The sequence below is a fragment of the Bufo bufo genome, chromosome 5 (assembly GCF_905171765.1).
Source record: "Bufo bufo chromosome 5, aBufBuf1.1, whole genome shotgun sequence".
Classification (NCBI taxonomy): Eukaryota; Metazoa; Chordata; class Amphibia; order Anura; family Bufonidae; genus Bufo; species Bufo bufo.
The window spans coordinates 266,464,827-266,482,756 of record NC_053393.1 but is presented as its reverse complement, the minus strand read 5'-3'; the positions used below and the strand labels follow the sequence as shown (position 1 = coordinate 266,482,756).

The 17,930-nt window shown below is 42.8% G+C and overlaps 1 protein-coding gene across 7 annotated transcripts in view; it reads right to left on the bottom strand.

Moving 5' to 3' along the window:
• Positions 1 to 17,930, bottom strand: part of BAG1 (BAG cochaperone 1) — a 308,130-nt gene that overhangs the window by 194,783 nt on the left and 95,417 nt on the right. For 6 of the 7 annotated variants that reach the window (XM_040433104.1, XM_040433103.1, XM_040433105.1 and 3 more), the window contains one exon: positions 4,676 to 4,758. The exons of the other annotated variant lie outside the window; for it this stretch is intronic. In XM_040433104.1, the coding sequence (XP_040289038.1) occupies positions 4,676 to 4,758 (83 nt within the window). The remainder of the gene's footprint in view (positions 1 to 4,675; positions 4,759 to 17,930) is intronic. 7 annotated transcript variants of the gene reach the window in all.

Here is a 17,930-nt window from a genome sequence, read left to right as displayed (position 1 = left end):
CCCTCTACTTCCCCCTCTCCTGTCATTATTGGAAGTGGCACGAGGCAGGGATGTCCTTTATCCCCAGCCCTCTTTGCCTTGGCAATGGAACCGTTAGCTGCCCTTATACGTCAGGATCCTAATATCACTGGCATTACTATTACTGCCCCCCGCCCCAACCTTACTGCCCTCTTACAAGAGTTCTCTGGGGCTTCTGGTTTGAAAATTAACCCTTCTAAATCTGAGGTCCTCCATTGTAACACCCCTTCCAGTGTTATCGCCCTGATGGAAAGGGAATTTGGATTCTGCACCTGCCCTAGCAAGTTATCCTATCTAGGAATATATATCACTTCACAACTGTCCAATATGTACAAAGTAAATTACACTACCCTCTTCAGAGAGATTAGGTCTCACCTTTATTATCTTGGCTAGGTAGAATTTATACCATTAAGATGGTGGTATTACCACGTGTGTTGTATCTACTTAGAACCTTACCCATCCCCGTTCCCTTAGCAGACCTACATCGGCTACATAGAAATCTCTCTTCTTTCATCTGGGCTTATCGAAGACCGAGGATTAAACTTGAAGTTAAGTTTCTTCATAAACGAATGGGAGGTCTCTCAGTCCCCAATTTCATCAAATATTAAGAAGCAGCTCGTTTAGCACAGCTTCTTTTGGTCCATGGTCGTCAACGCCCTCCGATGTGGGTGGCCCTGGAGGCACACGATTGCCCCATTTTCCTGGTCTGCATTATTCTGGGATACAAATCCCCTCCCTATTGACCTCAAATCTAAGGCCCTACTACCTTTCTACGCTATTAAACTATGGAGGTCAGTCCGTTTTAAGGCAGGTCTCCAATCCAGACCCGCTCCCCTTACTCCTCTATTCGCTAATCCGGCCTTTCCACGTGGAATGGACTTGAGTGAATTCTCATGGTGGTCCGCCAAACGTCTGACAAGACTACATGACTTTCTTCTTGCTGGTAAACTATCATCTGCATGCCCTGTAGCAAGCTTTTTTTGGTCAGTAGTATGCACAATTTTATCAAATGTTCTGGGCACTACTTTTCATAAGACCCCTAATCGAGCCTATAAGCTTAAAATACGCCCCATTTAAGCTGGCCCAATACATTTTGCTCACGGCACGTATACACATCGCGGCCAAATGGCGAACCAACGCCCTTGGTCTTGCTGAGGTTGTGCAACAGATGGATAGAATGGCTATATACGAAAAGATTACAGCTACAGATACGGTTGAATCATACTTAAAGGGAACCTGTCACCGGGATTTTGTGTATAGAGCTGAGGACATGGGTTGCTAGATCGCTGCTAGCACATCCGCAATATCCAGTCCCCATAGCTCTGTGTGCTTTTATTGTGTAAAAAAAAAACGATTTGATACATATGCAAATTAACCTGAGATGAGTCCTGTATGTGAGATGAGTCAGGGACAGGACTCATCTCAGGTTAATTTGCATATGTATCAAATCGGTTTTTTTTACACAATAAAAGCCCACAGAGCTATGGGGACTGGATATTGCGGATGTGCTAGCAGCGATCTAGAAGCCCATGTCCTCAGCTCTATACCCAAAATCCAGGTGACAGGTTCCCTTTAAAACTCTGGCAGCCGTGGCTGGCCCCCTCCCACACATCTCATAGGATATCCTACTTGTCAATGTAACTTTGGTGAGAGGTTATTGGCTTCTTCTACAGTCTATTTTGGGATGCATGAGACATTCTATGTCCGTAACACCTGCCCTCTACCTTTATCTGAGAAATCCAAAGCTTTGCACTCTATGCTATGTTTTTGTTCCTTGATGTATATGGATTTTTTTCTTTTACTTGTTTCTGTTTGTTAGATGTTATGATCATTAAACTTTGTATCTATCATTAACCACCTGCTGCGTGAGATGCACTTCTATGATAATGTTTTTGGTTTCTGCAACCTTGCCTTATTATATACCTTAATAAAATCAACTATTTGAAACTAAAATGGGGTGATTTATGGGTGGTTTCTAATATGTAAGCCCCACAAAGTGACTTCATACCTGAACCGGTCCTTAAAAATTTGGGTTAAAAATTGGGTTTTGGAAATTCAAACGTCCCCAAAAAATTAAATGTAATTTTCAAAATGATCCAAACATGAAGTAGACATATGGGAAATGTAAATTAATAACTATTTTTGAAGGTATTACTATCTAATATATAAAGCTGTGTGTGTGTATGTCTCAGCTCTCTAGGACTTACCGTTCCTGAGATATTCCTCAAAAAAATACATTAGCCAATAGAAGCCTGGTCACATGACCCTTTTTATCAGCCACTAGAAGCTCGGAAGTCCTCCAGCCTCCACATACACAGTTTTACTCCAGGTTTCCATAACAACCCAGCCATTTTTCTTCACTGCTGTAGGAGAGCTTTAAAAGGAAATCGGTCACCAGGATAATCGCTATTGAAGTAAAGCCATGGCCTAATAGCACTTAGTACCTTATTTCAAGATGTGCCTTTGTTCCAGCAATAGATGTTTTTATCCTCTGAAAATCCAGTTTATTTGGTATGCAAATGAGCCAGTAAGGTGCCCAGAGGGGCGTCACTCTTGCAGGAAGGTGCCCAGACACGCCCCCTGCCACAACGTGTCCACACTCAAAAGACTTAAAACCTCTCCCCCAGATCCAGCTAAACCACGCCCTGATTTGTTTAGGCCACGCCCCCTCCCACTCCTGAGCCAACAGGGGTTAAAAAAATGAAGGTAAAAATCAACTTCTATCATTTGCAGGGGTGGGAGGAAGGGTGACTTTCTCCCTGCAGCTTACACTCAGACAGCACAGTGCTGCTGTCTTAGAGTGAGCTGGTCAAATGGACATGCCCCCAATCCGGTTAGGCCACGCCCCCCCCCCCACTCCTCACCCGAATGAGATTGAAAAAATGAAGTGAAAAATCAACTTCTAGGTCCCACTAAGCTACGCCCAATCTGGTTAGGCCACGCCCCCTCCATTCCTCAGCCGACAGGGATTGAAAAAATGAAGGTAAAAATCAACTTCTGTCTAAAATCTTGCGATTTATTTCACATAAAGTCTAAAATCATGCGATAAATTTGACATAAAATAAAATTACATAAAACAATGGATAAAAGAAAGAATAGATGAGGATAAATTACGTTAGATTGTCCAATATCACCAAAAAAACTGCAGCTGAAGAAATGTGAGTCAATAGCACATCCAATCTTAGGTCATTATTAATCCATAAATCGTGTGTGCACAAGGACTTTCGATGTACAGTATCGTTAGCTAAAATTTCGATATATAGTACGTATAATATCGTGAGCTACAATTCAGTCCATGCTACAATAATTCGTGGCGTCCAACGTTTACGTATAGTAGCAATAATCGACAAAGCAGCAATAATCGACACAGTAAAGTGTTGAAATCTGTACTTCGCTTTCTACGTGTGGTCTTTTATTCAGCCATCCGCTTATAGTCTCTGAATCAGCAATAGGGCTGTGGAATGCGGAATGTGGTAAGTTTGTGTACGGCATCCCACGTGTCTCCGCCTTCGATTAGGAATTCGGTAAGCTCTTCAACCCAGACACTACGAATTTGGAATCCCACATATTAAACTGATCTTTTTTCGCGTACAGCAAACCACCGTTTACCTCTTTCTTGATCCTATGGGTATTATTCTCCAGAATCTGTGTCTTTCGGGTGTTTCTAAATAGCGATTTTTTTTTTTTGTCATTTTATTTGATGTCAAATTTATGGGTATTATTCACCAGAATCTGTGTCTTTCGGGTGTTTCTAAATAGCGATTTTGTTTTTTGTCATTTTATTTGATGTCAAATTTATCGTACCCGAAAAAAGATCAGTTTAATATGTGGGATTCCAAATTTGTAGTGTCTGGGTTGAAGAGCTTACCGAATTCCTAATCGATTTTAGACTTTATGTGAAATAAATCGCAAGATTTTAGACTTTACTATATTTCAGTGTGATTCTGACTGCTGAGTGCCCTCCTACATTTTTACATAACTTCTTATGATTCTATTGATTTGGGCACATCAATTTTAGTTGGAGCACCGAAAGATCCCTAATATATGTTGAGCCGTCCCATATACCTACTACCTTAAAAAAAATAAACTTCTGTCAGCTGCCTGCAGAGGTAGGAAGGTGGGTGACTTTCTCCCTGCAGTTCACACTCAGACAGTACTATGCTGCTGTCTTAGAGTGAGCTGTTCAAAAGGACACACCCCCAGTAAAGGCCACTGTTAAGGGGGAGGGCCCCTGTGGAGGTCACTGTCAAGGGGGTGGTATGCTGTGAAAGTCACTGTTAAAGGGTAAGGCTGCTGTAAAGGTCAAAGTTAAGGGGGTGGGGTGCTGTGGAGGTACAATTTTAAGGGACGGGGCACTGTGGGGGAAATATGTTGACTCAAATTTACCACTGTCATGAAGTACAATATGCGATGAGAAAACATTCTCAGAATGGCCTGGATAAGTAAAAGCGTTTTAAAGTTATTACCACATAAAGTCACATGCCAGATTTTCTAAAAATGGCCTGGTCCTTAAGGTGAAAAATGTCAGGGTCCTGAAGGGACATATTTATTGCCTATTGTTATGTACTTCTACAACAATACTCACTATTTAACACAGATAACCAGACAACAAATACAGAGATGCAAGTAACAAGAAAAATTAAATATCAAACCTTACCTTTTTTCCAATTAGCATTACTTTACAGCCATTCTTGATACCCAACACTGAAAGTTTCTGTTGCATTTCCTTAAGTGACTTTCCTTAAATGCAGAAAATAAAATAAAAAAATAACAAAACTAGCTTAACAAAAGGAAAATTGGTTAATTTTCAAGATATAGATAGATTGCAGGCTTCCTCACTGCACCTGCGACGAATACGTCGCAGTGAAAAAGCCAGCGAGAGCGTCCTTCCCTCACTGCGCCTACGCCGTATAACGGACAGGACGGCGCAGGCGCAAGATTTCCCCGGCAAACAGGGCCGGCAGGAGGAGATCAACGCTGGCCTGGTCCTGTCAATCAAGAGTAGAAGAGAGTGGAAAGAGCCTCTAGGAGCAGGTGCAACGCTTCCCCCTGTTCCTAGAGGGTAATTCGCATATCATAAATATTATAATTGCACAAAAACAGGGGCACACTGAAAAAAAAGAAAAGCAGAGTTAAATGCAGGTGACATTTGCTCATGTATAGTGTCAGCCTGTTTAATAGTGAAAAGTGTGGTAACAAAAAACCCTTTAAGCTGACAGCTTAGGGGATGTGTCCTTTCTGTTGCAGCTGGTGGCAATTTAAGGATGGAACTGAACATGTGCATCCACCTTAGGAGTTGGACAGAGGAATTAGAAAAACTGCAAACAACAGGTGGTGCTATAGAGATTTCACTGCGGGGGCTAATACGAAATCTCAGTCACTATCCCTTTTGGCTTAGGACATAGAGAAGGCTTTTGATAGCATCTCTTGGTCATATCTATATAGAGTTTTAACTACCATGGGTATCACGGAGGATTTTTTGCTTTCTATCCAAACTCTCTACTCAAACACTGTTGCGTACCTTAAAGAGGTTGTCCGGGCTTTTTAATATTGATGACCTATCCTCGGGATATTTCAGGTCTGTGGGGGTCTGACACCCGGCAGACCAGCTGATCAGCTTTATGGGGGAGACTGGGAGCGCAGTGTGCACATGCCGTCTCCCGTCTCTCTTCCTGTCCGCTGCTGCAGTCCCATAGACATGCATACACCAGCAAAGCAGGAAGACAGAAGGGAGAAGACGCGTGCCATCTCATCATACAGCTGACCGGCAGGGGTGCCGGGTGTCGGACTCCCACAAATCTGTTATTGATGAACTATCCTGAGGATAGATCATCAATATTAAAAAGCCTGGACATCCCCATACCTATTAACATTTACTGTGGAATGAGATAGAGTGGCTCCCTTTTCCCTGCCTTATTTACTTTAGTTATCAAACCACTGGCTATTTTAATATGTCGATATAGGGTCCTACGAATACAAAGTCAATTTTTTTGCAGATGACATGCTGCTTACCATTACTGACCGTTTTTAGTCATATGGGGTTTAAATATAAATACTTCAAAAGCTGAAATTTTTCACTGTAATACTCCATCCTTGACATGAGGGTTAACTGCCCCTAATTCTGGATTTAAAACTTAAGATGATTACCTTCCATATATGGGAGTAAATATACTCAAATCTCTTGACTCCATTTTGAAATTTAATTATGCACACCTTATTCCTAAACTACATCAGGAATGGCTTTCCTGGAACTTTCCTTATCTTATCCTGGCTGGGCAGAATCCATACTATGAAGATGGTTACACTACTACATATTTATATTATTTTAGTACCCTTCCTGCTTCAGGATCTGCACTTAAGCCCTACAAAATGAGAATTTACTGATTATATGGGCATATAAATGCCCCCGAATATAAGGAGCCAAGGGGCTGCACTAACCTTCTTGGAGCCCAGCCACGCCCCGTTGTGAAGAAGCCCAGCACCGCCTGCGTCCCCTGAATCTCCTCCTTGCTCACAGTTAGATCGCTGTAATCTCGCGATTGTGGAACAATTTTTTTTTCAATTTCACATGTTAAATTAAACCCTTGACTACCAGAGGAGTTTTCATTTTTGCGTTTTTATTTTCCCTCCTTGCTTTCCCAGAGCCATAACTTTATTTTTCCATTCAGATAGCTGTATGAGGGCTTGTTTTTTGCAGGTCAAGTTGTACTTTCTAACGGCATCATTTATTATTGCATACGATGTAGTGGAAAGTGGCAAAAAAAAAATTCAAATGGTGTGGAATTGGAAAAAAATGCTATAATGTCAAAGTTTTGGGTTCTGACTCTATGCTATTCCCTATGCAGTAAAACTGACCTGTACCCTTCATTCTCTGGGTCAGTATGATTATAAATATCACATTTATATGCTTCTTCTTGTATTTTAATACTGAAAAAATATAAATATCTTAGCGATATGCCCCCATTGTATGTGATGGGAAAACCCCTTTAAGATGGCCATGCACATTCAATAGCTGTTAGCTGAATGATTGTTCAGTCAACACCTGTCTCTCCCAACTCCTCCATGCATACACTACTGGGTGAAATTTGAGGATAAACCTAAAATGCACTCTAACCTATACAGGTAAACTTAATGTGACCTTCTCTAAACTTTTGAATGCACATGTCCAACTCTTCAATGTTTCAGTACTTTTTGCACAACTTGTTGTTCTCTAACAAGGAGCTTACCGGCAAAATTCACAACAGATTTTTGATTCATGAATCACCCAATAAATTTCCTGGTTCTATTAGAATTGATATTTCAACAGTCGTCCTCGTCATGCTGTTCACATTTTTAAATCATGAGACCAAGACGACACCTAACAAATGATCAACAGTACCTAGTCATTGCGAGGACTCAAGCAGCATTTTCTCAGATGGAAGTGGCCACTGAGCTTAGAGTGTCATCAGCAGGTTGCAACAGGGATACAGAGAGACTGGAAGAGTCACAAAAACGCATAGAAGTGGACGTCCTTTGGCCACACCACACACTGATGACTGCTTCATTTTGAACAATGCCCTAAGGAACAGGAGGATGATTGCCACACAACTCCAGGCACATTTAAGGGAGGCGAGAGGCACCCCAGTATCACATCAGACCATTTCAAACCATTTACATCAGCATGGTGTGCGTGCTAAACAACCTGCAAGGGTACATGACCACAACACCAGGCACAGGCGTCATCGTCTTGCATGGGGCAGGGAGCATGGGAACAGTGGGCCTCAGTGCTGCTTACTGATGAGTCTATTCACGCTGAGCAGAAATGAAGGCTGCCAACGATTTTGGACATGTGAAGGAGAACGCTATGCATCAGCCACTGTCGTCACTATATGAGCCTATGTTGGTGGTGTTAGTGTGGGCAAGTGTGTCTAGTCAATACAGAACTGTCCTACACTTTGTGACAAGCCCATGCTACTTTAACAACATTATTAATCCAGTTATTGTGCCTTTGCATGAACAACACAGGCCTAATTTCATCTTCATGAATGACAATGTGCTATCTTATTGAGGCTGCATCATTAGGGAACAGTGTCGCCAAAAAATTGAACCATAATCTTCACAAAGTGAAAATCGATAAGCTTTATTGATCACACATAACAATTACATACATGATGGTAAAAGGCAGCACAAAGGTGGAACACAAAGATGAGGAACAGGACCCAAGGGGGGGCCGAGAGGTCAGCACACCAAAAAGCAGGGAAAAGAATACAAGATGGTAAACACCAAGACACCTCAGAATAATAAGCCCCAAACAATGCTACAATGGAGGCAAATATGAGGATAAAAAGACTTGGTGATTAAAAAAGATAATAAGCATTCCCTGAATGGTGTGTCGATCTCTCAGCCACCTCCTGACCCAACGCCGTTTCGCCAGTAAACTGGCTTCTTCTGGGAATATGGAACAATGGACAAACCCTCCCCTATTATAGTGCTCACACAGGTGTGTAGAGAGATAATTAAAAACCTAAATAACACCTCCACCAATGGATATGGAGCTTGAAGTATTGTGGACCAATCAGCAGTATCACATGCTCTGGTAAAAAGGGCCAATGCAGTTGAACTGTAGGTGATGCAAACATGCCAATAGGTGGCAGCAGCCCAGCCTAAGGCCTTGCACCCTCTATATCTTTTATATACTGAAATGAGTATTAAACTTACTGGTAATCCTGGATATCTCCATGACACCACATCCTGAGACTGACTTCCTCCTCTGATAGGACAGGAAAAGCACAGAGGTTTAAATCCCACCCATCCCCTCCATCAATAGTGTATTTTCAACGTAAACCAGGATAAAGGGATAATAAGTAATTTAGATGAAGAAAAAACATAACACAGGTCTGCAAAAAAAAAAAATTTCAAGAGCTGTTTTGGTTATTCCACATAATCTATGTTTTTTTGGTGCGCTGAATCCGAAAATGACCTCCATTTTGTCATAGGAAATCACATTTCCTGACAATTTAGGTAACTATGTTAAATAAGGCAATACCTCAAAATAAATGGAAATATAATTATAAAATTAAAGTTTTATTACAAATTTTTCATGAAAATCCTTTTTTGAACTGAAATTAGCTCACCTACACACACTAAACTCAATTCTTCTTCCCTGTGAGGCTCCTTTTGGTGCATTTACACTTGCGAGTAGCAACTGGAATGTCTCTCTGAAGCATCCAACAGTAGTCTGCGATCATTGTAATGCTCCATTTTCCCTGGTATCTCCTTTCCATCTCTTTAATGTTTTGGTGGAGTCGTTCACCTTGTTCCTCACTCACAGCTCCCAAATTTTCAGGAAAGTAGTTAAGGTGGGACTGAAGGAAATGCACTTTCAAACTCACCAGGCAACCTAAAGCTTGAAATGCTTTCAGCATTTATCTGACAATCTTTTTGTAGTGAGGAGCTTTGTTATTGCCTAAAGATTTCTGAACAACTTCTTTAAATGCAATCCACCCTTTTTTTGAGGATCCATCTTGGTATTGACAAACTCTTAATCAACTATAAGCCTTCTAATGTCTGGTCTCACAAACACACCTTCCTTCAATTTTGCCTCTGACAGGACTGGAAATTTGGTGACAAAGTATTTGAAACATTCTCCAACTCTTGGAAGTGATTTTACGAATTGCTTCATCAATCCCAATTTTATGTGGAGAGGCAGTAGAAGAACTTTATGGGAAGGTACCAAAGCTTCTCAGAGAACGTTTTTTTTCACCGACTGTTAGCACCCTTGTCTGCCAACTCCTCTTGGTCCAGTGATTTTTTCGGTCTCGACTGTCCCATAGACACAGAAAACAAGGGTATTTGGTATATCCAGCTTGTTGCCCGAGCAGCATGCACAAGACCTTCAAGTCCCCACACACTTGCCAACCATGATCTTCATATTTAAGTTTACGAAGAACTGATTCCAAGTTCTCAAAGGTTTTCTTCAAGTGTACAGAATGACCTACAGGTATCGAAGCGTAAAAACCACCGTTGTGGAGTAAAACTGCTTTGAGACTTCTTTTTGAAGAATCTATAAAAAGACACCATTGCTCTTAATCATATTGGATTTTAAATTGACCCATCAGACCTTTGACATCGATGCCATAAACCAACTTGTCTTCCTAGGCGAAGTAAGGAACAAACTCTTTTTCACGATGTCTGAACCATGAAGATGACACTCCTGGCAACAATAAATTCCTGCTTTTCAGCCTTGATCCGAGTAAGGCCTATTGCACACGACCGTATGGCTTTTTCAGTGTTTTGCGGTCCGTTTTTCACGGATCCGTTGTTCCGTTTTTTGTTTTGTGCTTCCGTTTCTGTTCCGTTTTTCCGTATGGCATATACAGTATACAGTAATTACATAGATAAAATTGGGCTGGGCATAACATTTTCAATAGATGGTTCAGCAAAAAACGGAACGGAAACGGAAGACATACGGATGCATTTCCGTATGTGTTCCGTTTTTTTTGCGGACCCATTGACTTGAATGGAGCCACGGACCGTGATTTGCGGGCAATAATAGGACATGTTCTATGTTAAAACGGAACAGAAAAACGGAAATACGGAAACGGAATGCATACGGAGTACATTCCGTTTTTTTTTGCGGAACTATTGAAATTAATTAAATACGGGCCGTATACGGAATGCAAAAAACGTCCAGTAAACGGGAAAAAAAAAACGGCCGTGTGCAGGAGGCCTAACTCAGCGGCCTCTTTGGGAAGATTCAAGTCTCTTACCAAATCATTCATCTCCTCCTGAGAAAACAATTTTGGTCTTGTATCATCTTCAAAGTCCGAAGGCTTACACATACAGCATTGCTGCTGAGTATCCCAGTAGTCAGACATGTCACTCAGAGCAGCACTTATATTCACCCTCTTTGCAGAGGGGGAGGGGCAGATATTGTTTACCTGCAAATAACAACAAAGGGGTAGAAGAGAACTAGGGAAATGAGGAAATAGAATTTTTCCCCCTAAAACTTGCTTAGCCTATGTATATATTGCTGACCATCAGATTTACAGTGCTATATTTTTTTTTACACAACTCGGACAACCTCTAAGTTTTTTTTTTGGCATTTTATATCTTAAATGCACTTATGTGAATTAATTAATAGTAATTTGGACTTTAAATTTGGTTCAAAACCCAGCTCAGCTATTTCCGTCGGCCCCACAGAAATAAATGGGAGCATGCGTGGTCCGCTCCCATTCACTTGTATGGGAGCAGCGGAGAGCTGCGCTTGATGGAGGCCGGACCCCAGAAAACCCGGGGTCCTCCATCCACAACTCTCCCCGATCTGTTCTCGTTGTAGGTGTGGGTTCCAGAGGTGGGACCCGCACCCATCAGACAATGGGGGCATATCCTAGCCATATGCCCCCATTGTTTGTAATGGGAATACGCCTTTAACTTCCACTTTATAGGATTCTAATCCAGCGGGAAATAGAACTTTTCGCCACTCTTACCTTTATTTAGCCCACAAAATTGGATAACAAGATTTTTGTCAATCCTCCAATCCTTTGTTGCTTCTAAATACCTTAGAAATACCCGTCTAAGGTATGGAAAATGGCCTCTTGTTCATTTTTGGGGTTGGTACAAAACTATATCTTGAGATCTATGAAAAGTAGAAACAACTTTTGGCAAAAAAACTGGGATCTAACTTAAACACTAATTTGTCTTGAAAAATACTAAGGAAAGGATCCTGAATACACAAGCCTGGAGTTCAGACTCATCTCGCTGATGTTATTGCTATAAAAAAAAATAGTTTTTACGGTAAGCCATTTTATGGAAATAGATTTTAAGGGTTCAAAAGTGTCGGAAGTTAACCCTGACAAAACTGTTAAGATTCCAAGGGGCTACAATATTCCTGATTGTTGGTCTGAGCCTGTCTGCTGCTTTCAGGAACCTGGCTATCCAAGAAAATTCTGCCAGACTGGTATTATATAATGCCCCTAATGCTGAAACCTGAACCCTGAGGGTATTAGGAGAAAGTCCCAGGTCTAATCCGTCCTAGATAATCTAAGATCGCTGATATATTGGGCTTAAACTGATCAAAAGTATCTCCACACCAAGAGACGAATTTCCTCCAGACTTTAACATACGCCTTGTGACGAACCAATGTAACGGATCCCGTTCCGTTAATGGACGCTTCCTAGCTTGCGCTGAGGACCACAAGCACCGCACTGGACACCACAAGCACCGCAGACTCCACAACCGCCGTAGCTTAACTGGAGCCGCGCCGTCTTCCTTCCACCCTGAATGAACCTCCAGCATTCAGGACCGTGTGGGAAAGATCTCTCCTCCAGGGAATATGCAGAGCATAGCAATCCCCAGCATGACAAAGCAACTCCCTCCAATAACGAGACGAGGCTGCGTTTTCAAGGGTTAGCAAAACATGAACTGAACTGAACTCTTTATTGAGGGCTACCCGCCCGTATTTATGCAGGTCCCCACAATGCATCATGGTTTCCTCCTCTCTGCCCTGGAGACACCCGAAGAGCAATTCAATTATCTCCCAGGACAAAGGGAAATCACGAATACACATGTGGGAACAATAGGGCAGGAATTTCCACCCAAATACACAAAATTCTCCCTTCTGTCTGGGATATAATTATGGATTAACATAACTATCACAGACAGTAAAAATACAGTTTTTAAACATACAATGTAACTTTAAAACCATACATTCCATCTCCATAAAAAATACATATTTAAACTCAGCATACATCAAACATAAACACTTTCAAAAATCACACAAATCCCTCCAGCGGATCAAAAGTTAAGCGGAAGTCCTTTATGACCGACCGCAAGCACAATTTCCTGCCCAAAACAGTTCCATAGATTTGGGCTGTGCGGTCGGTCAATTTCATGCAGAAAAACGACTAAGTCCCATCTTCGAACGGGACTTAGTCTCTGGAGCTGAAAGTTCAGTATGGAAGAAGGTAAGGGTCAGCGGTGTTCGTGTATTTGCGCATCCGATTTTAGTTCCACAGAATCTTTAGTATACACCGCTGACCGCGTTCGGTCCTATTAACAGTGCAGACATGCGGCATAGTTCTGTTCTTGAAGGGTAATATGTCCCGGGGCCATAGTCGTAGGGCAGGAGGCTAGCCATAAGTTTTCTACAATGCCCAGTGGCAAATGGCAGTTTGTCACACGCCTTATTTGAATTCGGTTTCCTGCTAAGAAGTAAGGTGTTAACCACCTTCTTAGATCATCCCAATTTTAAAAGGATGGATTCCTCAGAATCCAAGCCAACATCTTAAGGATTTTTAAGTTTTTTGTACCAAAATCAAGGTACATCTTTCTCGTAAAAATTTCTGAATGACATTGGGAATTAGGGGAATGGGCGGGAATCCGTAAACTAGGCGAGATGTCCAGTCCTGATTGAAGGCATCCACCGCAGTTGGGAAATCTCTCGGGTTGAGGGAAAAAAAAAACTGATTTATTTGATAATTTTTCCGGGAAACAAAAAAAATCTATTGACGGCTTGCCCTACATTTCTATTATCATCTGAAATACTTCTGGACATAATGTCCATTTCCCATTGTCCAGAACATGACAGCATAGTTAATCTTCTTTCGTATTTAAAGATCTCTTGAGGTGAACCACAGAGATAAAGATTATTTTGCTCCGCCCAAGAAAATATTTTGTTTGTTAAACCTTGAAGCAGATGGTGTCTCGTTCCTCCCTGATGCTGAATGAAGGACACTGCTGTTGAATTGTCCAAATAAATTAGAACACAACGGTGATGCCCTGGTAGGTTTCTTGTTGAACCACAGCCCCCCATCCATGAAGAATGGCATCCGTCGTGATTTGAGGGGTCGTTCCTGATTCCAGTATACCCCATTCTTTAGGTTGCTGTCTATGAGCCACCATTTTAGAGAATTTTTTACATTTCCATCTAGGAATATCTGTTTGTCTAGGGTTGTTCGTTACCTGTTCCACCTGGATAGAATGAGTTTCTGAAGGGGTTTTAAATGAAATTGAGCCCATGCTACCGCCAGGATACATGATGAGACTTATTCATCACTGTCTTGATGGAGCAGAATCTCTTCTTTTTGAATTCTCTTATCTGGTCTTGCAACTTCATTAAACTTGTGAGACAGAAGAAATGCTCTCTGAGAAATGAACGCTAAGGATATCCCTACAAACGTTTTACGGTTGCATGGGGATAGGTTTGATTTCTCCCAGTTGATGATCCAGCCTAACGATTAGAGTTGGTTCAGTACTATCTGTAAATGGCTCTCTAATAAACCCTTGCTGTCCGCTATCACTAAAAGATCGTCCAGATATGGGATGACACCAATTGTTTCTTGTCTCAGTGCTGCCCCTACCTCCACTATGATCTTGGTGCTGAGGAGATTCCGAAAGAGAGACAGACAAATTGATAATGGTGAATGTAACCCTTCATCTGGATTGCAAATCTTAGGAATTTCCTTGATGTTTTGTGTATCGGGATATGGTAATAAGTAGGGCTGCACGATATGGGAATTTTGTGCGATTGCGATTAGGGCCCTAAAAATTGCGATAACGGTATGCGATGCGATATTTTAAGGGAATTGTGCTAGAGATCTATTTGCTTGGATTTTCCCATATGAGCCGCTGACGCGGCTGGGTATGACATAGTTATGGGGGATCTGTGGATGGAGCTGTTATGTGGGGGATCTGTGGATGACGCTGTTATGTGGGGGATCTGTGGATGACGCTGTTATGTGGGGGATCTGTGGAGGTGTAGATCTGTGGATGACACTGTTATGTGGGGGATCTGTGGATGACGCTGTTATGTGGGGGATCTGTGGATGACGCTGTTATGTGGGGGATCTGTGGATGACGCTGTTATGTGGGGGATCTGTGGATGACACTGTTATGGGGGATCTGCGGATGACGCTGTTATGTGGGGGATCTGTGGAGGTGTAGATCTGTGGAGGACGCTGTTATGGGGGATCTGTGGAGGACGCTGTTATGTGGGAGATCTGTGGAGGACGCTGTTATGTGGGGGATCTGTGGAGGACGCTGTTGTGGGGATCTGCGGAGGACACTGTTATAGGGGATCTGCGGAGGACACTGTTATGGGGGATCTGCGGAGGACACTGTTATGGGGGATCTGCGGAGGACACTGTTATGGGGGATCTGCGGAGGACACTGTTATGGGGGATCTGCGGCGGACACTATTATGGGGGATCTGCGGCGGACACTGTTATAGGGGATCTGCGGAGGACACTGTTATGGGGGATCTGCGGAGGACACTGTTATGGGGGATCTGCAGGGGACACTGTTATGGGGGATCTGCGGAGGACACTGTTATGGGGGATCTGCGGAGGACACTGTTATGGGGGATCTGCGGAGGACACTGTTATGGGGGATCTGCGGAGGACACTGTTATGGGGGATCTGCGGAGGACACTATTATGGGGGATCTGCGGCGGACACTATTATGGGGGATCTGCGGCGGACACTGTTATGGGGGACCTGTGGAGGACACTGTTATGGGGGATGTGTGCTATGACACATGGGGCCACGAGGGGGGCCAGCATAAGACACACATATAGCATCTTATGCTGGTCCCCCTCATGGCCCTATGTGTCCTAAACTGCGCACATAACTCTCCTATTCATAAAATAGCCAGCCTCTGTACTTTCACTATGAATGCACTGCAGAGAGCGGCAGCGAGCGAGCCGGCCGGCGCGTGACTGACGTCACTGTCACGCTCCTCCCACTTAATTCAGGAAGCAGGAGCGTGACTAAGTGACGTCAGTCACGCGCCGGCCGCCTCGCTAGCTCCCGCGTGACTGACGTCACTGTCACGCTCCTCCCACTTAATTCAGGAAGCAGGAGCGTGACTAAGTGACGTCAGTCACGCGCCGGCCGCCTCGCTCGCTGCAGTGCATTCATCGTGAAAGTAAGTACAGCGGCTGGCCATTTTATCAATAGGACAGAGGTCATTTTATCAATAGGGGCCCCTTCATATATAATCGCAGCATTTTCGGGTCGGCCGAATCGCCAAATCGCATTTGCCGATTATCGCGATTCGATTATTTTTGTGATATATCGTGCAGCCCTAGTAATAAGCATTCTTTAAACTGATGGAGGCCATTACCACTTTCCTTTTTATTAACTTTACTGCTGTTTTTAGAGTTTCCATCTTGAACTTTTGATATGTAACATGTTTGTACAAGGGTTTTAGATTCATAATAATCCTGGACTTACCTCGTGTTATTTTTTTTGTTTTTTATAATTGTATTTTTATTGAAATACAACAAAACATTTCAGTTTCTGTATGAACAATTGTACAAGGTAAAGTGAGCAAAGCAATATACATGACAAACAGCAGATGAACATGTACTATAACTTCACATTTTATGTGAAATGTAAATTAGACAAGAACCTATAAAGGTTACGTGAGAAACCTGCGATTTGTCGCATTCATTTCTTAGATAAGTATAGATATTAAGAAACAAGAAGGACAAATGCAAAGTAAATTAAAGAAATAATCAGTGGTATCCTAGCATATGAGGGGCTCTTGTGAGAGAGTAGCTACGGTAATCTGATCTTGGGGTGTTTGTGGTCTAAGCCAGATCTTATATGAATAACCCTATAAATCACTTTTTTTTTTTTTTATTATTATTATTAAAAATAGGCGAGAGTAGTGGCCCTCTCCTAGTTGACCGGTTCTATTGCTCCTAAATTTTAGTAGATGATCTATGACTATTCTCAAGGTACCTTGTTGAGAGGGAGGAAGAGTGGTCATAACAAACTTTTGTGGAGGGAAGACTATATGATAACCCTCTCTTATAAGGTTTAGAATCCACAAATTTGATGTTACTTGTTCCCAGGTGTTTAAAAAGGAGCTAAGTCTTCCCCCTACCTGTATGGTGTCATTGTTTCGGATTAGGGGAGGTTTCCCCTCTGTTAAGGTTGAAAAGGAAATTTTTTCCCCTACCCCTTTCTGCATAACTTCACCTTCCCGTTTTTCCCTCATCTTTCCTCTGTTCAGACTGGTACGGACGGCCTTGAAAATTCTGTCTTTATGATTTATATCTTTCTTCAGGGAACCCTTTCTTCCTGTTGGTGGAATTTTTCAAGATCTTGTCTAGATCTAGACCAGAAATCTATTGGCCATGAAAGGGAAGGGAAATGAGCTTGTTTTTGGATGTTATATTCCCCGCCCATGGCTTGAGCCATAGAACATGTCTGACTGGATAACAATGCAGTGCATGCTGCATCTTCAGTAATGGAATTTGTTGATTAAATGAGTCTCCAATTGCTCTAACCATTGATTAAGGGTTCTAAGAACACAAGTAAAAGCCACCCCTGGCTTAAGAAGAGCTGCCGTGTCAGGTCTTTCTTAATAGGCTCTGCCTTCCTATCCATGGGTTATTTAAGTTGCGCTGAATCTTCAAAGGGCAGGACGGTATGTTTTGCTATCTTTGCCACGCGTGCGTCCACTCTGGGAATGGATTCCCAATCGGCACAATCCTCATCATTAAAAGGATAGCGCCTCTGGAGCATGTGTGCGGACTCACTCAGGTGACGTGGGCACCTTCCTTCTGGCCGCTGATCCCCAGCCTGATGTGAGACAAACTATCCGCCGCCCTGCCTGTGGGACACTGCCCAGCAGACCTGCCGATTTTGGAGAGATAACTGGAGCCGTTCGATTATAGAAGGCCAGGGGTTGTATGCGGGTGGCTGTCCCGGAAGCGCAATGTGCCTGCCTCTCCTCCCCCCTCCTGCTACGATTCAGCATCAAAGTGAGAGGAACTGTCGCTGTTGTTTGGACTGAGTCCCGACTGTTAAGTAGGATGCTACAGCGGTTGAGGTGAGGCGAGACCGTCTAAAGTGGTGGGTGATCATTGAGGGGAGTTGAGGCGGCCAGGATAACTGGACCCTGAGTTTACATCCGTGAAGCGG